This window comes from Cyprinus carpio, chromosome A12 (genome assembly GCF_018340385.1).
Source record: "Cyprinus carpio isolate SPL01 chromosome A12, ASM1834038v1, whole genome shotgun sequence".
Taxonomy (NCBI): Eukaryota; Metazoa; Chordata; class Actinopteri; order Cypriniformes; family Cyprinidae; genus Cyprinus; species Cyprinus carpio.
Window position 1 is genome coordinate 13,050,297 of NC_056583.1, and position 25,706 is coordinate 13,076,002.

General features: G+C 36.5%; 1 protein-coding gene and 1 pseudogene across 2 annotated transcripts; one reads left to right on the forward strand and one right to left on the reverse strand.

The window, feature by feature from the left end:
• Positions 1–1,158: 1,158 nt before the first annotated feature.
• On the reverse strand, positions 1,159–3,635 carry LOC109083831 (annotated as a pseudogene).
• A 2,164-nt stretch (positions 3,636–5,799) lies between these two features.
• On the forward strand, positions 5,800–13,248 carry LOC109083829 (ankyrin repeat and SOCS box protein 3-like). Of its 2 annotated transcripts, XR_006161349.1 has the most exons (10): positions 5,800–6,459; positions 7,350–7,508; positions 7,612–7,724; positions 8,116–8,248; positions 9,227–9,404; positions 9,589–9,795; positions 9,887–10,156; positions 10,323–10,456; positions 11,285–11,502; positions 11,549–13,248. XR_006161349.1 is itself a non-coding variant. In XM_019098567.2 (9 exons), exons 1-9 carry the CDS (start codon positions 6,261–6,263, stop codon positions 11,440–11,442), a joined length of 1,551 nt encoding a protein of 516 aa, XP_018954112.1. In that variant the 5' UTR covers positions 5,800–6,260; the 3' UTR covers positions 11,443–11,548. The 2 variants fall into 2 exon arrangements, 1 of the variants encoding a protein (XP_018954112.1); XM_019098567.2 differs by lacking the exon at positions 11,549–13,248 and having other exon boundaries at positions 11,285–11,548.
• The last annotated feature ends 12,458 nt before the right edge of the window (positions 13,249–25,706 follow it).

Below are 25,706 nucleotides of genomic sequence, written 5' to 3' on the forward strand. Positions count from 1 at the left end.
TTAAGATGTTTGCTTTGTTTTACTATCAAGGCCAATAAATGTATTGTTTTTAACAAATTAAAACAAAAGGTGTCTATTCAATGTTCGGTGTTTATTTTATTTTATTATTATTACCTTGGTCTCTCAATAAATATGCCATCATCCTTATTATTATTATTACTTAGTAACAGTGATGAACTCAACAAAGATCCTGTACACACAGGACAATACAACACACTTGTGCTAGAATGGAATTGTAACAATTCTGACATTTTTTAAACAATAATAATTTATAAATTATGATTAAAAAATTATAAAACTCAAAGCTTTGCTTAATTGAATCTCTCAAATCCCAGATAGATAGATAAAGGAAAATGGAGAAAGGTGTTTTTTTGTTTTGTTTGTTTGTTTGTTTGTTTGTTTTTTTTGCATTGTGACATTATAATCGTAACTAAAATAATTTTTCATAATTAAAAAATGACCACATTAAAGTAAAAAAAATAATAATAATAATCTATTATTTTCTGTAATAGGAAATACCAAAAACAAAAAGTACAATGTTAGTGTGAATTTGGTTGGAAAAAGAGTTAAATTTTATAAAAATGTTATGCAAAATAATGCTTCAAGGTTCCAAGAACATGTTTAATTTGGTTTATTCAAATTATTATTAATTTTTTTTTCTGGGGGGTAGATTGTGACTTGAACATGTTATGTTCATGAGACTCACCATGCTATGGCTTATTTGAAGATTAGGATGGTAAGGAACTTTATCAATAAACAGGAAATGGCTTTGTAACATTCAAGTATCCCGAGTAAAATAAACTGAAAATTAAATTGTTCATTCATTTAAATTTTCATGGATGTAATGACATTATATATTATGTGCAATATACTGAAATCCATTTAAGTTCTTGATTTGTATCTCAAGGTTTAACGTGAGACAAATGATGTGAAATGTCACATTGTAAAATCAAGTGTAGATTAAAACATTCTGTCAAGAGGCTACCATATATATAGCAATCCTACTTAAAAACAGAACAGTAGTTTAAGTACTGCTTATCTAAAGCTTTATCAGGTAATCTCTTTTAGCATACATCAGATATAATAATCTATATACGAGAAAAAAAAAATAATTCCTGAGTTTTTCAGAAGATTAAGGACAAAGCAGACTATATCAGATCACTCCATCTCTTCCTGCTTCTGCAGCTCCTTCATAAGGTGCTCTAAAGAGAACAGGTGATCATCTAAGTCTTCAGGTATAAGTTGCCTAATGGCATCGGCGAGCTCAGAGAGGTAGTCTGTGTTCTTGCCACTGGGGCCTACACACTTCACAATCTGCTGAGCGAAGGAGCTGGGCCAAGGTCATTTGGGTTGTCACAGGAGCCCATGTAGATCAATGTGTCCTGCACTGGTTGGTGTCCTTCATCTTTGGGATGAAATGTAACTGTGATCACCCCACAACCGCCTTTCTCTCTGTAGTCCAGATACTCTTTCACTTCCTTTTCTCGACCTGATGGCAACTTAAAAGCAATGCCCCACACACAGCCCTGCAGGCAAATAGAAAGTGAATGAACAGGAAGAAAAAAATGTTTGGATTACTCTCATTTCTATGTAGCATAAGGAAAATCTATTGGATTAATGCAAGTAAATGAAATTTATGTATGTAAATCTCATATGCTATTACACGATACATCACAAATATAATATATGGCACTTTCCATAAATATTGTACAAAACCGGGTCTGAAACTCTTTAAAAATATATATTATTAAATAAATGGTCAATGAAAGAGAAAAGAGTTAACTCTTATGTTGAACCTTAGAATTTATTATTAAAAAGTATAAAAACTTAAATTAATAAATAATGTATAAAAATTGTTTAATAATACATATTTTTTTATACAATTAAAAATATTAAAGTGAATTAAAAGATATATAAAGATGTATAAAAAGTACTGTGTGTTCACCATTTAAGGTGGGATATACAGATATTTGATTATTTTAAAACTAGCTAAATTTTATGCTAGGTTTATTATGTTATATTACAGTTTGTTTAAAAATTAATGAAAAAAACAAAGAAAATATTTTTAAAGTGAATTAAAAAATAGGCACATTGTATAAAGAATACTGCATCACCATTATAAGGCAGGATACAGACATGTTATGTGTTTAAAAGTTTTTAAATTGTATGCGAGGTTAATTATGTTAGATAATAATTTGTTTAAAAAAGAAAAAAAAAATATGAACTATTATTCTGTGAATTATTAAAAAAAAATACGGCATAATCACCATTTTAAGGTTGGATACAGAAATGTGATTTTTAAAACTAGCTACATTTCATTCAAGGTTAAATAAGTAAAAGTTATATTTTTTATATATATATATATATATATATATATATATATATATATATATATATATATATATATATATATATATATAAAAAATATAAATTATTATACTGTTTTTAATTATGTTATAATTTATATTAATTTCATGCAAATTTCATTACAAATGTAGTAGAATTTATATTAGATAATAGTTTATCAGAAATATCTAAAGTCTCAAAAAAAAGTGCCTTCCATGCCTCAGGATAAAAAAGAAAGAAAAGTATAATGCATTCGTGGAATGTATGTAATGTGCCATGTATCGGCACTGTAAGCAGTATTTAAAGGTGCAATGTGTAATATTTACAATGTTCTTTTGACATAATTGCAATATAATATACATAACTATGTTTTTTTATTACCTTAGATTGAGCTATTTATATCTACCATAGACTGTAAAAAAGATGGACGACGCACCTTCATTCACTTCCATCGAAGAAAAGTGAAGCCGCCATTGTCCTATTAGGGCGTGGCCATATTGCGCTGATTTGGGACCAGAGTCTGCGCAGTAGAGAGTGATGTGGAGCCGTCCCGCCCACACTCCCGCAGAGTCGATGCAAACACACACCCCTGACTCTTTTTTTAAATTAGCCTAACTAGTCCAATTTTTGTCTGTTTTTTTTTTTTTTTTTCGTTTGAGGCTTGTGTTAAAATAAGGTAAATACAACTCCGGAAAAAGTCCGTTGGCGCCTCAGTTCGCTCAGAGAAGCTGTCAGTTTCAGCTGTCAATCATGACGTCACACTCCCGTTTTTATAGCATCACATAACTAACTAAAACCAAACTTATTTTAAAAACGAACACCCTAACTTACATCAGCGTGATAAAATCTACAACAAAGTACATAAACCATGTTTGAAAACAAAATATTTAATGTGAAATTTAATTATTAGTTTGTCTCACGTACCATTAGATTACATGGAGAGGGTGGGGTTTATGACCTATACTGGGACCAGCCACCTGGGGGCGACCGAAACGCGATGGCTTCATTATTGAGGAGTAGTGCGGCACACTTGATATCTACATACACCGCGGGTCCCGTTACATGGAAGTGGCCACAATGTTTGTACAGTGGCCCTAAACAGACAAACTGCTCTACAGAGCGCGTTTCATCACTTTGTTGTTCTTGCACATAAAACACTGACACAATTATGAACAAGTACATTAATATTTGCAATAACATCGATTTAATTAATAATTAAGTAAATATAATTCCTTAATTTACCTTTGTAAAGAAATCTCATTACAATCTGCTGTCTTTACCGACGACATCTTTACCTGTTTCGGCCACCGTAGCTTCTCTAAAGGGAGGGGTGAGCGGGGGACTGAGCCATTGGTTGCAATTCGCAACCTCACCGATAGATGCCGCTAAAATTTACACACTGCACCTTTAATAGGTTGACAGTCATTACCTCAGGGTCCTCTATTAATGTCACCACTCGGCCAGGCTGAAATAGAATCAATAAGAAGTAAAAGTGTTAATCGTACTGTGTAAAGTGCTCTGTCATCCTGAAAGGTCACTACGACTGGACGCCTGCTGTTCATAAACTCATATGACTTTGATAGGGAATAATCTGGCCCATACCTTTCCAGGCACCCCTCGATGATCCGTACTTCCCTGCCAGAATCTGCAACTGAAAACTTTGACGAAACCCACTCGTTTCTCCTCGTATGGAAAGTCAACTTTCTAAATCAAAGATCCGTAACCAAAAACCCACATGCTTCCTGCTGACAGCTCACTGTGTGTCTGAACAACCTGAAATATGGTCTGAACACATAAAGTTACTCCACATAACGATGGACGAGTTTTTTTAGGGCCCGTGTGCCACTGGCGAGTCTGGTTAGGGTATGTTCACATGGTTTGCATAGCTGTGGACACATCACAGTAATTAATATGATAAAGATTACAAAAGAAAGTAATACTTGCCAAGGGCAAAAACAACAGATCTAACTTAGCCGAAAATCTAGACTCACATCAGTTGCCGTCTTATTTACAAGCTGCCATAAACACTGCGTGTTGCTGTTTATATATACATATACAGGTGCTTGTCATATAATTAGAATATCATCAAAAAGTTGATTTATTTCACTAATTCCATTCAAAAAGTGAAACTTGTATATTATATTAATTCATTACACACAGACTGATATATTTCAAATGTTTATTTCTTTTAATTTTGATGATTATAACTGACAACTAAGGAAAATCCCAAATCCAGTATCTCAGAAAAAATTAGTATATTTTGAAAAGGTTCAATATTGAAGATACCTGGTGCCACACTCTGCTCAGCTAATTAACTCAAAACACCTGCAAAGGCCTTTAAATGGTCTCTCAGTCTAATTCTGTAGGCTACACAATCATGGGAAAGACTGGTGACTTGACAGTTGTCCAAAAGATGACCATTGACCATAGGCACAAGGAGGGCAAGACACAAAAGGTCATTGCAAAATAGGTTGGCTGTTCACAGAGCTCTGTGTCCAAGCACATTAATAGAGAGGCGAAGGGAAGGAAAAGATGTGGTAGAAAAAAGTGTACAAGCAATAGGGATAACCGAACCCTGGAGAGGATTGTTAAACAAAGCCCATTCAAAAATGTGGGGGAGATTCACAAAGAGTGGACTGTGCTCTCATAACACCTGAGTAGTGCCACAGACTGATCGACTCCATGCCACGCCGCATTGCTGCAGTAATTCAGGCAAAAGGAGCCCCAACTAAGTATTGAGTGCTGTACATGCTCATACTTTTCATGTTCATACTTTTCAGTTGGCCAAGATTTCTAAAAATCCTTTCTTTGTATTGGTCTTAAGTAATATTCTAATTTTCTGAGATACTGAATTTGGGATTTTCCTTAGTTGTCAGTTATAATAATCAAAATTAATAGAAATAAACATATATATCAGTCTGTGTGTAATGAATGAATATAATATACAAGTTTCACTTTTTGAATGGAATTAGTGAAATAAATAAACTTTTTGATGATATTCTAATTATATGACCAGCACCTGTATGTTGCTGTGTATAAATTTATAATTTATTTTATATCATATTATGTAACGATAAAGGAAGTTACATCTATAGAGCTGAGCATAAACAGAAAAGGTAAATCGCATTTATTTATTTAAGGAATTTTCATTAATATCAAGCAAATTAAAATTATATTTTTAGGTTTTCTGACCGTAGGAATCCTACTTGTTCAATAGACAAGAAATGCTTTGTATCACTTTTGTTGTATATATTGCTGTCTTATGTTATGTAATTATATCTAGTTAAAGATGAACAAAAGTCAGTCAAATGACTTCTAAGCTTTTAAGCTATTATTGAATAATATCTCCTTTTGGTGACATGTTGTTGTTGTTTTTTATTTCCTCTTATTTTTCATGGACGGAACGAAAAATTACACGTGTGTGTTCTTGCCGGAGCTCTGAATCAGCCAATCAGAAAACAGCATCGTCGGAAATGTGCATTAAATTCATCCTGCCCCAAAACGATTCGAATGTAAATTTTATCACTCTTTCGTGTGTGCACCAATGTTTTAGGACGCAACATGATTTTTGCTTTGTCTTTTTGTTGTCTTGTGGACATATTAAAGATTCAACGTGGGAAAGTCGAACTAACTTACTAACGCTAGACTAGTATACTAAAAGCAGTTAACTCGTTATTTTGCAATTAAAGAACCGTTATCTGCCCAGCTTATAATTATTTATGTAACGTAGAGTGAACTTGACATGGTTGTGCATTATAGAGGTTAAACCTGTGGCACTGCAGTGTAAGTCAGGTCTAATTTAAGACCAGCAGCTATCAACTTGCACTCAGCCAGAACCGCTGTGTGTAAATGAAAGAGCACGAACTCTTTCAGTAATGTTTGTGTTGTGTTTAAACGGAGAGTAAGTTAATCAGATGGACTTCACGGAGTGCTACGGAGACACCTGCTCAGCCGTCGCGCTGGCAGCCCGGGAGGGGAAAGGTCGACGGGTTCAGAAGCTCATCCAGAGAGGCTTCGCGGTGGACGTGAAAGATAACCGGGGCTGGAACGCCCTGCACGAGGCTGCGGCGTCTGGATCAGCGGAGTGTGTGGGGCTTCTCCTCTCTGCAGCCGGTAACAACTTCAGAGAGGGAGGGGGGCTAGCTACTCTGAACTTGTGGACCATCAAATAGAATGCCTTTTTAGGGATAGTTCACGTAGAAATGCAAATTCTGGCAGCATTTACTCAACCTCGTGTCGTTCCAAACCTTTATGACATTTAAGTAAAGCACAAAAGGACATACTTGGCAAAATGTTCACGCTGCTCTTTTCCAATGCTCTTTAAATTATAAACGAGTGGGGAATGGGGCCATCAATCTCAACAACTGACGTAATTGTGTGAGAACATTGATCTTTACCACTTGTTGTGGCTAGTTTTGTTTGAAACAAACAGAAATTTCAATTATCATTCTTGAGAATGTTCCCCTCATGGTACAGACAAGTGATTTTTTTTTCTCATTCTTTAATGGTTATTTTTGTTAACCAAAACGATTTTAAAACAATCTGAAATAAAATAAAGATTAACTGAAATAAAAATATTAACTAATTTTATTTCAGCTAGTTGCCTAGGCAACATTTCTAATTCGTTTTTAGTACTAAAGTAACTAAAACTGTAATAAAAATGTAAAATAAATTTTTAGAAACATTTTAAATATTAATAAACATGACGGAAACATCTTTTGTTTTCAAAGAAGAAACAAAATCATTAAAATAAAATCTAATACAATTTTATTGAAAGGAGGATTAGTAAATGATGACAGAATATCATTTTCGGGTGAACTAAAGATTATTATAATAACTAAGATTAGTCATTAAAGATTAATAGTCGGGTGAACTATTAAATACCTATAATCAGAGCTCTTTTGACACTCTAGTATGTGCAGTAATTACTGAACTGTAGGCTATGTGACTTTTTTCACTCTCTAATGTGCAATTCATTAGTTGTATGTCCCTGTTCACTTCAGTCAATTGTGAAGACTACGTCAACACTTTGACACATAACTCAGAGACTCCTCTTTACTTTGCTGCGAGGAATGGACACCTCCGGGCAGTAAAGTGGCTTATCAAGGGTGGTGCGGACATTAACAGGAAAACCAATGAGCTCTCCTGTCCCCTCTTTGCAGGTAAAGTACCTAGGATCATGGTCTCAGATCTTGTTTACCATGTGTATTTTTCCTCTTTTGATTCTTGTTTGATTTATGTTTGTCTCATTTTTTTCGTTCCTAGCTGTAGATGGTGGGCACGAAGATGTGGTGGAGCTTCTGGTGGAAAATGGGGCGGAAGTCAAAGGGACTTACTCTGTGTCAGGCTGGTCTTGTCTCCATCAAGCTGTTTACAAGGTTATAGCTTTAATCTATAACTCTAATTTATGATTTACGAAGCTTTTATGTTTTTGGAAACATTGAATTTTGCACAAACACTACATTGACATGCCTTAAGAAGTTCTGCAGCTCTTCTCACTCACTTTTAAGTGTAAATGCTTCTCAGTTAGTTGTTATCAGGAAGAAACACATAACAACAATCAAATGATTACGTTGAACATTATGACTACTTATAAGTTTATACCTCTTTCAATAAATTTTATACTAAATGTTTCATTGAACTTCAAAAAATTAAAGCCCAGGGCCATTTTTCTAATTTAATCAGGTTTTTAAATCCTGCATCTTAAGCAGTTACCAAAGTCTTTAATCTAAAAACTGATGAAATAAATATCTGTAAAACCATTTCCAGGGCCATACTGAGATTGTGAGGTACCTGGTGAGCATGTGCTCTCTGGAGGCTTTTGATGACTATGGGATCACTTCATTATTTGTTGCTGCACAATATGGACATCACCAATGCTTGGAGATTCTTGCAAATGCCGGTGAGAACATTTCTTTAATAAATAACCCTGTATGAGCTGCAGCTAGCTAGCCATATGCTTCTCTTTTTGTACATACTTTGGTCAATGTTCAGTGTTAACTCTTGCAACATCAGAGTTATCGCTACTGTATCCACAGTGCTGTTCACAGGGACACATTACATACAAAGTCAGATCTAGGCTTGATCTAGTAATGAAGAAAAAAATCTTTTCAAGCAAATAAAATTATCCAAATGAAAACTTTTAGTTGCTTTGCTGCTTATTAATATTTAAAAACTGTCAGCTAAAGTAAAGTCATGCCAAATCATTTATATTGTGAAGACCCCCTTTAGACCCTCGTGACTCTTTCACAAAGTCTCTTAAAATAACAGATTTGAGCTTTTTTTTTTTTTTAGCAAGTTTAGTTTTTTGTAAAATGTCATGTGGTGTGACTCCAAAAATATAATTATATTAAAATAGAAAACTTTTTTTAAATTGTACTAATATTTCACAAAATTACTGTTTTAGTTTATTTTTGATCAAATAAATGCAGCCTTGTTTAGCATAAGAGACTTCTTTCAAAAACAAAACAAAACAAAAAAATATTACCAATCCCACATTTCGAACATTTTTGGTAGTGAATGTTTATAACATATAATTTAAAACCTTTTTAGAAATAATGATTAAATTGTGTACATTTGTCGATGTATGGAAATAGTTTTATTTTTTACATGATAACTACATTTCAGAGTCATTACAATAAAATTCCTCTCTAAATTCATATAAAAGTTCATGAAAATCATATGAAACTAAAATTAATACAATGAAGGCATTTCTAAAAACTTGGCATAAATTATATTTTTGGAAGATTCCTTTTCTTTACAGTGGACATTATTTGTCATTTAACTAATATGCATAAACAGTTATTAAATGAAGAAATAAGCAACACTGCAGTCATGGACTAGAGTTTGGTCGCCTAAGCACAGGTTGTCATTGCCGCAGGGGCGAATGTGAACTGCCAGGCAAACGATCTGGCCACGCCGCTGCTCATTGCCGCTCAGGAGGGCCACGTACGGTGTGTGGAGCTTTTGCTGGCCCATGGAGCTGACCCCAACCTGTACTGCAATGAGGACTGCTGGCAGCTACCCATCCATGCTGCGGCCCAGTTCAGTCGGCTTAGGTATGGCAACTCGGTCAATGACATACTGGGTCTGTCAAATGGTTACAAACACTATACACATATTTGAAAGCTAACCTTTAATACTTTTTAAACGAAAATGTTGGGAGTGTAACTTTGGCCTTTATGAAATAATTTTTGCTAAACTGCATTAATCTGGCTGCTCATCTCTTGTCGTTCTCTATAGTATTTTAGAGAAGCTGATTCCGGTAACGAAGCGAGAATGTGACCGGGGTGAGGGAAAGGTCAGTCCAGTTTATTTGGCAGTACTTAGCGGGCAAGCGGACAGCTTGCGGACCTTGCTAAAGAAAGGCTATAGCCCAGACGCCCAGAGCTGTCGACAGTTTGGCTACAGCTCCCCTTTGGACATGGCTCTGTGGTGCAACTCTTGGAAGTATGACATAGATGTGCACTTGTGTCCCGCTTTTTATTTGAAACACAATCAGTTGGACAGTATGACAGATTTTTTCCTGTTTGTCTCTCAGTTTGAACAGCGAGTGTCACCAGATTCGTGAAATCACCTTGATGCTCTTGGCAGCAGGGGCCCATGTCAGCATGGGGATCTATGCCTTTGCATTACAGGGCCATGTACCAGAGCACCTGCCCTTGATCCTAGAGCACGCTGGCCTCCCTCAGGGTGAACGACTCGAAGAACTGGCCCGTAGAGCCCTTGCTGAGAAGCAGAGCGCCTTTTTCTGGCTCCCCCTGCTGCTCAAAGCAGGAATGGACCCCATGCTGCTCCTGCAGGTCAAAATGTAAGCAACACATAGTGGTTGTTGTGCCACACAGGTTTTTATTTTAATCATGAGTGGATACACCATGTGTGCCTTTTAATAAACGGTTGTGCTTTATTAACGTCAGAGTTAAAAACCACTGCGTTAAGCTCTTCACTTCTGCCTGTTATGCTCTAATTGGGTGCAGGCTTGAAGAAGCTGAGAACAGAGTGCTTAATTTCTTTCTGGAGTTCATTAATTGGAAGACTTTGCCCTCATCAATGCTTCAGATTCTCTCTCACCGTCGAGCAGATGGCACGTGGACGCCACAGAGGCATTTCGGTATGGCCTCTACACTTTAAATCATATATATGTGTAGGTTTCATGACTTCAGGTGTTTTTCAGTGTATCCAACAGCATGTTGCATATATTAAATATTTGCATTATATTTGAAATCATTTTGTTGGTAATATATATAAAGAGTTTTTGCATCATAGTTGACAAGGTCAATTTATTTTTTTAAATCATTTTAAAATGTTTCAATGAACCAAATTAAAAGCAACAACAAAATGTTTATGCAGTTTAATACTATGTATTTTATATTGATACATATAAATGAAAAATGTAATGCATCATTCTTCCATGATTATTTTCATTTTAATCTGTTTAAAATATATGGCTGATTGAAAAACATATTAAAGTAATTTATGGATATTTGATAGATATTTAATGATATTCCAAATATATTTTATATATGTATACGGCTGCATTTATATGGTCATAAATTGTGAAATATTATAACTTTTGTATTTTAATGTAATTTATTCCTGTTATAGACTTAAGTGTCACACAATTTTTCTGAAATAAATAATAATAATATGCTAATTTGGTGCTCAAGAAAGTTTTGGTGGACACCATGATACACATTTTTCAGGATTCTTTATTAATAGAACATTCAAAAGAACAGCCTTTATTTGAAATAGGAATCTTTTGTAACAATGTAAAAGACTTTACTGTCACTTTTGATCAATTCAGTGTGTCCCTGCTGAATGAAAGTAATCTCAAAAAATGATTTTTGAAAAAATAACTGTTGTCCTACTGCATTCTGTAGCTGTATCATCTGATGTGGTAAGTGGCCACAGCTCAATAACCTTTTACTTTTGGTTGTAGAATCAGTTCCTGCCCTCACCCATCTGTGCAGACTGGCAGTGCGGGCAGCGGTGGGCAGCAGTGCTCTGTCCAAGACCTCCTTTATCAAACAGCTGCCCATCCCCACACTGCTTCAGGACTACCTTCAGTTCAGCGACGTCCCAGGCTTGCTTACATAGCGCCCTGACAGTTATGTGTGGCTAATTAAGTTATCTCAACTTGTTCCACTGCAGTATTTTGTATATAATGTTAATAAAAGTTAAATCACCGTTCAGTGACGCTGGACTCTGACTCTATTCATTACCTTGATATTTAGAAAATGTGGGAGGACAAATGGAGAATTCCACCAATTTATCTTCACTGTTCAGTTCCTCTCTTACACAGCTGGCCTTCATACTGAGTTGGTGTTGAAATTCACCTCTGCTCCGTGTCTTTGGTCTGCCTCGTTATCTTCTCTCTCTCAGCGGCTCTCCTCTCGGTCTGCCTCCAAGGTCACTCTGCCTCAAAGACGCATACTCTCCTCGAATGTTAATTGCCAACGCAGCCACACTCATTCAGAGATGCTACTATCTGCCTTTGGTCATACTATGTATTTTACATTATATGTTACCTTTTAGGAATATGCATAGCACACCTTCAAAAGCCTCTCTGCTGCGAGATGCTCTCAACCTCTTGCTGCTTTGTGAATAGAGTCGTACCTTAATGAATAGGCAGTTAATCTGTTTCTATTTCACACAGACTCAATGTTGCAGTATTTTAAATTTTTTCTATAGTACATATCCTGGCTAATTGTTTTTAACACCTCTTTAACATCAGCTACGGAAAGACCAACTGGTGCTTGCATAATTGTGTTACAAAAATCATGTTATATAACATCAAGGTATTCCTTATTTCCAAGCCATTTCTTTTGGAATACTGTATACCATGTGCAAACAGCAGGGGGAGAACACGGATAACTGACAGCATAACCGCCAGTCCTACCTACAGTACCCTGCAGCCTGTCTACGTGAAAGAGGAGAGCCATTTCTGCTCCCTCCCTGATATTTTGAATTCAGAGCAAACCAGAGGCTGTGTCTCAGCAACTCTGTGCCTTGTTCTAGACAATCAGGCCACCTCTCTGTGGGAGACTCTGGAAAGGCAAGGCATCAGTAATCATGTGCATTAAGCTTTTCTTGTGCTGCAGGTAAGCTCAGGTCCAACAGTTCGCCTTTGATTAGCAATCAGGCTTTTGAAATACAGCCAAAGGACTGACTGACTTCATGTTGATCTTTCACATTTGCACATTCTTTTCCATTTTTATATTAGAGTAGAAATATGATTTCTGATTGTTCAAACTTAATTGAGAATACATTTTTTGGATATATTATAAGATAATTTTAAATGAGAAAATACTTTTCATATATATTTCATATCTATTTGTTAGAACGTGTGTGTGTGTGTGTTTTAACACATTTCCAATATAGATAGATACTGTTTTTCATGTTTACAATGAAATTTAAAATTAATGTTAAAAACCCAGCTTCAAATAACCCCTTTGATTCGTCTCCCCTAATTAAAACTTGATAGCAGCACGGAGGAATGATGTCTAGAATAGAGCACTTACATAATTGATGCAACATAATCTAAAATGTATCAGTCCTGAAATGTGGTGCACGTTCTATAAAAAGCCAGTGTGACGTGCAGCCCTAAGCCAGTCCACCTGTTTAGAGCTATAAGCCTGAATCGTTGAACAGCCACCTCCCTTCATACTGTGAATTCTGTTGATTCCAGAGTGGCTCACTGGCTCAGGATTTGGAGGCTTTGAGCTCTGGGGAAGATCATCACAGTGGAGCACATTGCCTGTCTCTTTATTTAATAACATGGTACGTCTCACAGGCTTTTCAGAAATGTGTTAAAGAATTCTTTCTCTTAGCTTCTCTGAGTGTTAATTGCACAACCGTAGTTGACCGTGGTTCTAATACAATAAATGTAGCTTTTTTCAGTGATCTAATATGTTTTTATCTGTGTGAATAAGCTCTCTCTCTCTCTCTCTCTCTCTCTCTCTCTCTCTCTATATATATATATATATATGCACACACACACTGTATATTTCTTCTATGCAGGGATATAGTTTGTTTCAGTGTAAGATCCTGTTAGGAAACATAGAGCTGTGATTATTGCCTCATTGTTCTATTCTCACCATGGACCTGAATCATGAGGACACAGTTGCTTGGCGACCTGCTGATGGGAAATATCTGCTAAAATATTACCAGGGGAGTTTTTTATTTTTTTTTCTAGACCTTCTAGAACATCTCATACAAGGCGCACATGTGCTAATACTGTATACATTCATACAATCAGTAAGGACAAAAGCATTAAGGCTGCTTTGCTTCTGCATATTACATCACTTGTTGGGAATCGTCCAGCTTTGTTGGTGTATGGATGATTTGTTTTCCTCAGTATGATTAGATGATTCTTGCCTTTTTGATGGAAGAGTACTGGATCTTATTGCATTTGTGCAGTCTGTTAGCCACTGCTAACACACTCCAAGGAAATAAACAAGGGTGATGGGCTTCTGTTTGCTTTCAATGAACATGAGATTAATGTGTTTTTCCAAGTCAATTTGTTGTTTTATCTTCCAGGTCCTACATGTCTCATCTCATTGATTTTACTCTTTGCCACCTCACAAACAGGTCATTATGTATTCGTTTGCTTGTGTTTGTGTTTGTGTCGGTGTGTTTGTTTTGTCAGGAGTAATCTGGACAGAGGAAATGGGCCATTTCATTTGGACATTTGTTTCAGGGAACAGAAGAAGAGAACTGCAGTGTTGATATAAGACTTGCTGTTGGTGGGTGGAGGTGTTTTCAGTGATTGGAAGTGCATTGCTAAAGGAATAGTTCACAAAGAATTGGCCTGTTGACCTGTTTCAGTCCTATGCAACTTTACTTCTTCTTCTCTCCCTCTCCCCCCCCCCCCCCTCTCTCTCTCTCTCTCTCTTTTTTTAACATACAATGAAAACATTTTGTTACTGGCTGCCAAAAAAGCACCATGAATGTCCCCTCAACCATAGCTAAAAAATAATAATTTGCTTATTATGCCCCTATCAAACGCATGAACGTGCCACACCACATTTGAAGTCAATGACAGGAAATGCCATTGATTCTCACATGCAGTTTTTATTTAACACACACACACAGATATACAGTGCCCTCCACAATTATTGGCACCCCTGTTTAAGATGTGGTCGTGGACTTCTAAAAATTCTCCTTTTTTTTAAACAACATAGAACCCAAATGCAAAAAAAAGAGAAAAATCCAACCTTTTATTTAAGTACATTACTTTGGTGGTAAAAAAAAATCACACATTTAGAAAAAAAAAACCTTGAAATCATGCGTCCCACAATTATTGGCACCCCTAACAATTCCGCTGAAAAATTTAATTGATTTTTTTTTAAATATATTTTTCTGTAGTTGCTAAAGTTGGTCAGCGTATCTAGGAACTTTTAATTAGTAATTCATGACCTGGGGTATAAATATGACGTGACACAGAGGCCTAATTCTCTTACCCATTTGTCAACATGGCAAAGACAAGAGAACACACAATTCAAGTAAGGCAGATGTGTGTCGACCTTCAGTCAGGCAATGGCTACAAGAAAATAGACACTCACCTTAACTTGCCCGTATCTACAGTCAGATGAATCATTAAGAAGTTTAAAACAACTGGAACAGTGACAAACAAGGCTGGAAGAGGTCCCAAGTTTATCTTGCCACAACGCACAGTGAGGAGAATGGTAAAAGAAGTAAAAAAAAAGTCCTAAGCTCACTGTCACAGAATTGCATCAAAGAGTGGCATCTTGGGGTCACAAAGTCTCCAAAACAACCATCAGACGCTCTCTACATGCCAACAAGCTGTTTGGGAGGCATGCAAGGAAAAAGCCTTTTCTCACTAACACTCACAAACGTAAACGTCTGGAGTTTGCTAAGTGGCACTGGGACTTCAACTGGGATCGTGTGCTTTGGTCAGATGAGACTAAGATTGAGCTTTTTGGCAACAAACACTCTAAGTGGGTCTGGCGTAAAAACAAAAGATGAGTATGCCGAAAAGCACCTCATGCCCACCGTGAAGTATGGTGGAGGATCTGTGATGATGTGGGCCTGTTTCTCTTCCAAAGGCCCTGGGAACATTGTTAGTGTGTATGGCGTTATGAACGCTTTGAACTACCAGGACATTTTAAATAAAAACCTGATGGCCTCTGCCAGAAAGCTGAAGATGGGTCGTCATTGGGTCTTTCAGCAGGATAATGATCCAAAACATGTGGCAAAATCTACACAAAAATGGTTCAGCAGTCACAAACTCAAGGTCCTCCCATGGCCATCTCAGTCCCCAGACCTCAACCCAATCGAAAACCTGTGGGGGGAGCTTAAGAGGAGAGTGCATAAGAGAGGACCCAGGACATTGGATGATCTAGAAAGATTGTGCAAAGAAGAATGGTCAAAGATCCCTCTCTCTGTGTTCTCCAATCTTGTGAAATGTTATATGAGGAGATTAAGTGCTGTCTTGTTGGCAAAAGGGGGTTGTACAAAGTATTAACATCAGGGGTGCCAATAATTGTGTGACACATGATTTCAAGTTTTTTTTTTTTTCTAAATGTGTGATTGTTTTTTTACCACCAAACTAATGTACTTAAATAAAGGTTGGATTTTTCTCTTTTTTTTGCATTGGGGTTCTATGTTGTTTAAAAAAAAGGAGAATTTTTAGAAGTCCATGACCACATCTTGAACAGGGGTGCCAATAATTGTCGAGGGCACTGTATTATATATATACATATATATTATATATATATATATATAGGAGAATTTTTAGAAGTCCATGACCACATCTTGAACAGGGGTGATATAAGAACTGACACATCATGATGATAACTAAACAAGTTTAAAGAGCAGGGCATATGGGTTTAATTCTTCTATTAATCACATTCTTTCTCTTTCATATGCTTCACAATGTAATAGGAAATGTTCCAGAGTCTCTGGAATACCACAATTATTGCAATTACCTGATTCATGTTTACCAATAATAAATAATGATTGATTAAGAGCTGCGTGACCAATACGGAGTCTAGGTATTATTGTGTCCTGCTTCTTACTTCCAAATTCTTTCCTTCCATTTCCAACTTGTTTTTAAATGTTGTATAGATGCCATCCCGATCCCACATCTTTTGCCATCTCCTAATCATAGCCCCTCTGATTATTCCTTTCATTTCTGCTTTACTAAGTGATATGTTTATATTTATATCGGTTTGTTTTAATGCCTTTTTGGCCATTTGATCAGCTTCCTCATTTCCCTCTATCCCAACATGTGCCGGTACCCATAAAAATGAAATACTTAATCTATATTGGTTAATTTTAAACATGCTTTGTAGGATATCATATAAAATGTCTTATCTAGATGTAGACTTGCCACTTAATGAACTTATTAAGACAGAATAAGAGTCTGAGCAAATAACTGATCTTAATGGCTGTATTTCCTCGACCCAATTAAGAGCTATCATTTCTGCTGAATAAACTGATGATTACTTGTCCTTTTTCCAATTTTAATCTTAAATTGGGGAATGCATATATAGACTGCTGTATTTCCTAAAACAGGATCTTTGGATCCATCAGTAAATATTTTAATTTCCTGACTATAATTTTGATCCATGTATATTTGTGCAATCTCATTCTTGGTAACATAACTCTTTTTATGATTAATTTCTTCCAAAATCTGAAGGTCTACTATAGGCATTGGAAATAACCACGGAGGTATTCTGCAAAGCTGTCAATCAAAAAAGTGCGTGAAAAATAAAGATATTGGGCCTCATTCATGAAACATTCGTAAATATATGAGTAAATTGCGTGTAAAACAGACCTCCCCGAAAACTTTCCTCCGGATTCACAAAACGCTTCGTAAACGTCCGATTTGTTAGTTATGTAATGCTGCGTTCCAGGCGGGTTTTTGAGCCTGTAAATCACGACTTCAAACCACGACTCACGACTTTGTAGTGTTCCAGGCAAGTCACGCCAAACTGCCTGAGCGCATGGAATTGTAGCTAGATTATTAAATTTATTGCAACGCTATATTGTCCTAAAGTCTATTTCACACCGTGTACCACTTGCATAAAAACCGCATCCGTAGGCAATATTATCCGTAGTGGCTGCCATTGTTGTTTCGCGGGCTATGTAACGTCAGAGCTCGGAACTGGGAGTACATCGATCTAGTACGAGTTCACGGGTAGCAGGTCACGGGTTTGACCTTCACGTTAGAAGGTTGGAAAAACACTGGTTACGGGTTGCCTGGAACGCGGCATTAATGAATTCCAATCATTGGTAAATAGGGCTCTTATGCACACTCAGTCACAATTAGCATAATCCCTGCCTCTAAATTACAGCTACTTAAATTGCGTGTCCAGGAACACAGTGGAATATTCTGGTCTACTTTCTCAGGTTTGGTTCCAGTGTATTGCATAAATGCAAAAAAAAAAAAGACTAATAGGCCATATGCCCAACAATAAATATTCAATAACGTGTGTCCACCAAAGAGTTTTTAGACAGCTGAAAAAATGTCAGGCAGTCTTCTGTAAACGACCAGTTGGTGGCGCTTGAGAATGCTTTTATGGCGCAGCGTTTTTCCAGCTGAGACGCTTTAGTTGTTAACTTACTATGATTTGGAATATCCATGGCGACAACGTATTACTATAGTATCTCATTTTAAAGAATTTTACTAAATATAAAAAAGCATTAACCAGTATTATTGAATTCTTTATTGTTGTAGGCAGTCGTTGTACAAGCAGGATGGTTGGTCGTTATTTGTCCAACCCGTCCTCTATTAACAGCTGGGTAAATAGTGACAGTGACGAGTGCTGCATTTTACAGTTATCAGCTCATCAAAATTCAGTGTCGTCAGTTTGCCAAAAAGAACACAGAACGTTTTACTTCACCATTTACACGTGGTAGGGAGCAGGTGTACATTTCTTTCGTACCAACTAATATTTTGAAAATACGAACATTTTCATGAATTCGAAAGTTTACATCAGAACAGCTCTACGAACGATTTACACAAAAATTTGTTCTGCTCGTGTTTCATGAATTAGGCCCAATGTCTCTCAAAATAGAGAGTCGATTCTGAATCGTCTTAACTGGTTGTCATATTTTCGATTCTTTTGCCTGTTACCAGTATACGTCACTGGGTAACACATTTGCATAATCCCCACCTGCCGCGAACTACGAACACTGTGATCTGCCAACAAACACTTCCACTAGGGTGTTTACATCATGTTAAGAAGACGCTGTGTTCAAGGATACCACAGAAATACAATTCGAACCTTTTGGTGTGTGCTTGTCATATTACGGGGGACTGCTTCTCTAATCTTAGCTTTTTATCTTGGTTCGCTTTTAATCTTCTTTATTTAGACTAACAAGCGTCTCCGACCCACAACCTGTAAGTACGATTGATAAGTTGTCTACATTTTCAATCGAGTGCTCAAAATATCAAGTTTTTGTGCTAATATGTGATGTATACCTAGTGCAGCTTTAGGTTTCCAAGTAAAGCACGATATTACTGTCTTACTGAAGTGATAATTCGCTATGAACCTAAGAATGTTTCTATTAATGTAGACTGACGTTGTTCTAATTACTTCATTTAAAAATAAAGAATGCAGTGTGATGCACAGACTTTATAATCATTGTGCAACTGCTGTTTATATCGCTGCTCCGGCAGTTATAGTGTTAATGCGGGAGAGATGAGTGAGTTAGTTATGCTGGTGCTCCTGTGATACAGCTGTTCTGTATTCTGATTAAAAGTTAAGACAGAGCGTCTTTTGTCTGTCATTCTTCAAACATTAAAGTAGACATATTTTGGTTTACAAACTGTATTGTTTCATCAGTTAGTCATGTTAGCACTCTGCTAACATATCCACCATTATTGTTTTAAGTGTTCAAGCTGTGGGCACGATTCGCTTGCATAAGTGTTTTTGTATTTTATGTTATTATTATAAGAACGGATTGGAGCACTATATTGTTTTATGTAAAGGTGCTTTGTTAATGGTAGCACTTGCTAACTTGGACTCAAGGACTCCTCTCTGTGCCCATCACAACAGGCTTGGCCAGCTGACCAATCAGAGCAGAGTATGCTTATGGAGGGAAGGGTTTGCTTCGAACTTGCTTGGAACGAATCCTTTCGAAATCATTGGCAAATGACTCTAATGTTAAATGTATATTCTGTGAAAATTACAATGTTTAACTTTAGATGCATTTAAACTTGTAGGGGTCTCCAACACAATATTAGCACACTTTAAAATACCATATAACCTGCTCTTTTATTAAAAAATTAAAAACTAAAATTAGATTATAACCATTTTAGTCAAACTGTCTAAAAAGAATGAATATGACACGTTGAAATATTTTCAAAATTTAAAAGACATTTTTGTCAAAACAAAACAATGAATACTGTTGCTTTATTTGGATACTACTCTTACTATTTCTGCCAAATAAAGATATGGTGAAAACAGTAGTATGCTAGTAGTTAGTTCTATTTGACCAACTGACCAACTCTGAACACACAGAATGAGATGATATTTTTAAAATGAGATTTGAGAGCTACAGTGGAGGAATATTATATGGAAAAACAACAAATTTAGGTCTAAAATTGAACCTCAGAAGACTTACAGTGTGTGTCCACTGGCATGGAGCAGAGCGGGTGTTTATAATTCATTCCTTTCAACCATTGTCAGGTTAGATGCCATATTGAATTTAACATGGATGAAAAAGAGGCTTTGAAGAATAAGGTCTTTACAATGGCACGCACTGTCTAAAGGTCCAAGATCATGTTATTTTCATTAATTGCAACTTTCAAAACAATGGTACAGTCAGTTGAATGCACTGTTTTTATATCCCTTACAGCCTCATTTTAATTTCTGTCAGTGTCAAAAATATGGGGCCACCATGACTAGGTTCTGCTGGTATAATAGACATTCTGTTGAGGTTGAGGGCAAAAAATATATATTGTCTACTGTCAATAGTAAAGAAAGTCACTTTCAAACCAACCAGTTTTTCTGTTGGTCAGCACAACAAATTCACTGGAACTTGAAAATGAGCAAAATCTGCATGGGAATTTTTTCATGCCAAACTCTTGATCACATGGATTCCTATTGGAATAACTCGATTTCACCCACAAAATTTCACTGAGCAACAGTAAATTTGACCCCACCTTTAGAATATAGGTTATAAGAGTCATGTGGACTATGTACAATACATGTTTGTTCATGGTGCTTGACAGTATTTGGACACTGCTTGCTTTGATTATGGAAAAGAGCATCTTGAACATTCAGCAAAACATCTCCTTTTTTGTTCTACAAAAGAATAGAAAGCAAGTAGGCCTAAATGATGACAGAGTTTTCATTTATAGATGAACAATACCTTTAAGACACTGCTCTGTTGTGCATTCTGCATCGTCCTCACTTACAGGAGCAGATTAGCAGAAATAATTGGTGTGAATTGGTACTTTCATCACATGGGTGTTCCAGGTGTGAAACAGTCGCTGATTTTGTGAAGAAGTTGCTGATTGAGAGAAATCTGAACCTTCCCGGTGAGGTAACGTCCGTTTAAATAATGACTGCAGTCAATCACTTAGACATTGTGTTAATCAGTGAGGTACAGAGCCCAGGAGAAGAGAAGATGGAGGAGATTACTTCAGTAGGTAAAGAGAGAGAGAGACTCTGGCTGCAGAATAATCCTCCACGGTCCTATACTCTCCATCCAGCCGTTCATGTTTATCTATTTTGTGCGAGTGTGTGTTATTGTCTTTGCATGACTACATCAGCCTTATCAAAGACTCGGAAATAAAAATTTTAATTAACTTATATTAAAAGCAGGCCACTCTTCTTAATGAGTTCCCTGAATAATTAAACAGGCAAACGGGCGAATTCACACTTCACATGCTTTGTTTGCTGGGAATGTCCACGGTCAGTCGACACCTGCAGTGCCCCTGCTGAAATGATACGCCTCTGCTCCAGCTCCTCAGGCAAAGAATCGGTTTTAACCTCATATGTGATCTCAGCGTTTGAACAGTTGGTCGTTTCTTATCAAGCTTATTCTCAACAAATTGTGAGTCCATAAGAAATGACCCCTTGGCAGCCTCCACACCAGAAGACTTAACTCAGTCACAGACCCTGCCAGCTCCCCAGCCAGATGAACATAAGTGCTATCTGATGAAAGCGCATCACAGAAGGTTACAGTGACAGCCGCGACGGAAGAAAAAAAGACAAGTGTTGGTTCATTTAAATGCTAATTATCCATTTTCAATCCCTCATAAACTTTAACTGCAAGCCTTTGAGATTTAAAAAAAAAAAAAAAAAAAACATCTTGAGAAAGAATGTCCCCTTGGGAGGCAAAGTCTTTTAGTTTTCTTTTCTTTTTTTTTTTTTTTTTTCTTTTTTTTTGCTGCACAAAAAGAAGTATTACTCACAAGAGAAAATTAACATGCTTTACCATATAAAACCATCATAGTATGAGTTTCCCCCATTCCTAATCTGCGCAGGTTTTACTTATTTATGCCACAGGCATCCTTGTCCATGATATTATATATTGTATCCATTTATGAAGCAGTGTGGTTTGAGATAATCACAAGCATCAAGGCCATAAGTTAGGGACTGTGAAGTCTTTAATTAATCACACAATAGTAGCATGTGGAATAGAACCATCTAAGCCTCTTCAAACCAGAGAAAACTGAGTCACTGTCCAGCTTAGTATTTATTATCATCTACACAAATGTTTTCATTTCCATTTTCATTTTCATTCCTTTTCATAAGTTACTTTAAAGTCAACATGAAATGAAATGGAAATTCAGCCTATCTGTTTTCTAAATGCATCTTTAATCATGTTATTGTGAACTATTCACCTATGCATGTTTTCATTTAAATTTTTAATCAAAATGTAGCTATTTATTTATTTTTTATAGCAGAACATGTTTATACATGATAACAACGACATAAACAGATCGGCTTTTGTTGTGATGACCGCTTATTATAGTCTGTTCTATGGGCCTTAAGCAATACACAGGTTAGCACCAATTAATATATCAATATGATTATTGATCGCATAGTACTTTATGTAAAAATGTGACTATCATCAGTTTTAATTACATGTGTGGGTGAATGATAGTTTTAATTGTCTTGTGTGTGTTAATCAATAATGCCTATAAAAGACTGATGGCTGTCATACATGAACTGTGTATGAGAAATCTCCAATCTGACAGCCCATCAATCAGCTGGTTGCCACTAGATGTCACAGTCCAGTCATCCATCTTTCATTGTTGGTGCTGACAACATTGGCCATTAAGACATAATAGACCTCATGATGTCAGTCTCATTCCATTCCTGCCACGTTTGTCTTTTTTGTTGTACTGCATTACAATTATTGCAGGGGCTGTTTTATACCCAACGGTTCTTCTAATGCACACAAAATCATACGTTACACAAGGTTTTTTTTTAAATCCCCTTTCTACAAATGGTAAAACATACAGGTAAGACCCTCTGGGAATGTCTCATGTTTGTGTATTGTGTAAATGGTGGCCCGTGCCTTTTGTCTTCGGTTAGTGTGATTTCCTCAGCTGCAGTCCTTCAGGGTGAACAGCCATTCACAGAGCTGTTCCTAGGGACTGTGCAGAGCTTTGCCTGATTGAGACTAGCCTCAGGAGGGAACCCATTGCTAAAGTGTGACTGCAGCCTTCTCAAGGTCCTCTAAAAGTCAAAGGCAGAAAATCAACTTGGCTTCCAGCAAGCCGTTCACAGAATCGGAGCAGGGCTCTGATGAAAGCGAAACGCTTTGAAAGGCCATTAAGCAAAAACACCAGTTCTGCATCCTGCAACCGTGCTTTTAACTGGGGAAAAGATCCGAATCCTGCCTTTGGCCCCCAGTGTAACAAATGTTATCTTGGTAATTGTATTTGCTGTATTCCTTGCTTAATGTTTTATCACTGATTCTAAATGTCATCATCTTGGGCTTGTTGCCATGGTGACATTCCCTCCAGAAGTCAGCTAAGCCCCTCCATACAAACACCTTTGAAGCAATTACTTTCATCCTGCAAAAGAAGAGTGGGCCATTTTGAACTTTGTCACATTTTACCAGTCTTTTATGCTTTGCACTGTGGGAAATGTGGTTTCTTATGGCCTTGCTTATGGTGTTTCCAAGCATCTCTGTGGACTTGAGACCTTAAAACTGCATGAAACTGGCAGTCAAGAGAAGAAAAACTGACATGTGTTCCATATTTAGCTTTCGGAATATCACCATGCCTGTTACTGATTTTTCAAAGGTGATAAATATCAGACATGGGCAGTATTTCAATTAAATGTATTTTAAATACATATTTAATTACTTTAGTGTATTTTGTCATTTGTATTTTGCAGGTGTGGAAAAAATAAAATGTAGTTTGTAACAAAATATTTTGAGGGAGTGTATTTAGAGTATTTCTAATACTTAAATACTTAAGAAAAATCACCATATGCTTATCACCATTTGTAACAATTTTGCCATATTTTCGGTCCGATGTTGGCAATGGCAATGTCCAGGTTAGATGCACGAAAATCACGTGACACCCTGTAGACCAGGCTCCCTCCAAGAAGAGAATGAGTTTTGAACACAGGAGAAGAAGTGGTGCTGCTCCTCTTAAAAACGGCATTAAGGTAAAGTGTTTTGTGATGTGAAAAAAATATACAGTCTACACACACATATTGCACACTGAACGGCATTATAGAGAAAATAATTGTGCCTTATGAGATCAATGCACTGTGTTGTCATGCTCTTCGTGAGATTCAACACCACTCTGCCATCATCAGCACCAGTTAAGCGTCTCTTTTCTTTTGCAGGCATGGTCTACTGCCCTCATAGAAGGGGATTAACTCCTGAATTATTGGAGAAGTTGGTTGTACTTAAAAACAACTAGACTAAATGAGAATGGTTTAGTTTTCTCTTTTGTAGCATAGTTGTGTTATTGCTACTATTTCTGTTATTGACCTTTCAATAAAGTTTTGCTATTAAGGGCAGCCTACCACACCATTGATGTGAACTTAGCTATACATGTCATTTACGTCAGAGGGAGCTATTTCAGGCCCTGTTGAGATTTAGAGAAATGCTTTTTTATTTTGCTTTTTTATTTTTATTTTGAATTTACACATTTCTCATATTTGTGTTATTGCTACTATTTGTGTTATTGACCTTTCAGTAATAAAAAAAGACATATTAAGATTATTGTGAGAGTAATTTTTGTGTTTTCAAAATACTAATTACTTGTATTTTATTTAAATACATTTTTCACATCAGTGTTTTGTATTTTATTTTGTTACATTTCATGAGCCAGTATTTGTAGTTTGTAACAAAATAGTTTTTGATGTATTTGTGCCCACCTCTGATAAATATACTATATAATGTTCGCCAGGGAGCCAAGGCTCTTTGATGGAGATGTTTAAAAGAGGGGGAGAGAGGAATACGGAACCTTGTAATTATGCCTCATTAAAACAACCTCAGCTTGTCGTTCAGAAAAGCCTTGCACAATCAGTTGTCATCATCCATTAAATTATGGCCTTCATCTGTGCCAGCTTGTAATGCTTCTGCCCATTTGCACTCTCAGCTTTGTCCTCACTTGTCATTGAGAAAGCCAGAATTATAATTATGTTACAGCACATTAAGGTGGTAGAGCTTTAATGTGTTAAATTATATATATATATATATATATATATATATATATATATATATATATATATATATATAATTTAACACATATGCAGCTCTACCACCTTAATGTGCTGTAACATAATTATAATTCTGGCTTTCTCAATATATATATATATATATATATATACACACACACACACACACACACACACACACACACACACACACACACACACACAGAGTTCTGGAATGAAACTCCTGATGGTGCAGTCCTATAGGTCTAACTCAATCTGACCTAATGACATCATTATCACACAGCGGATTGGTTCTCTCCTGTATTGGTAGCCAATGAGCTCGCTGCCCAACATTCAAATATATGACAGGTGCTTGCCGTTGCAGTTGCAGCTTGCTTCAGAACAGTGAAATCAACATCAAAGATAAGTGGATGCTCTTCTAATCCATATCGCTGTATGTATTGCGTGGTCTGCCTAATTGAATTAAAAAATGAGCAACCATAATCAGGTTAAACTAAGTGTCATGTTAGGAGTTTGCATTTTATGCAGGAGCGAATATTAAGTATAAAAGCAGCAACAATTATCATCTGTGTTCATACAGCTGGAGCAAAACGCAGTTAGATGTAATCACTCTGAGGACACGCCGATAGAAACGGACATGAAACAGGTTAAATTAAATAAGCATTCCTGTGGCGATTATGCCAGTGTTCACGTTAGTTATTTCTTAGGTCAGTGTTTTCATTGTGATGA

Bases quoted from the DNA above. Each gene is read 5' to 3' on its own strand.
- LOC109083829 (XM_019098567.2), top strand. From the start codon at position 6,261: ATGGACTTCACGGAGTGCTACGGAGACACCTGCTCAGCCGTCGCGCTG. The intron at 10,157-10,322 runs GTAAGCAACACA...AATTGGGTGCAG, and splicing joins CTGCTCCTGCAGGTCAAAAT to GCTTGAAGAAGCTGAGAACA. The intron at 10,457-11,284 runs GTATGGCCTCTA...TTTTGGTTGTAG, and splicing joins GACGCCACAGAGGCATTTCG to AATCAGTTCCTGCCCTCACC.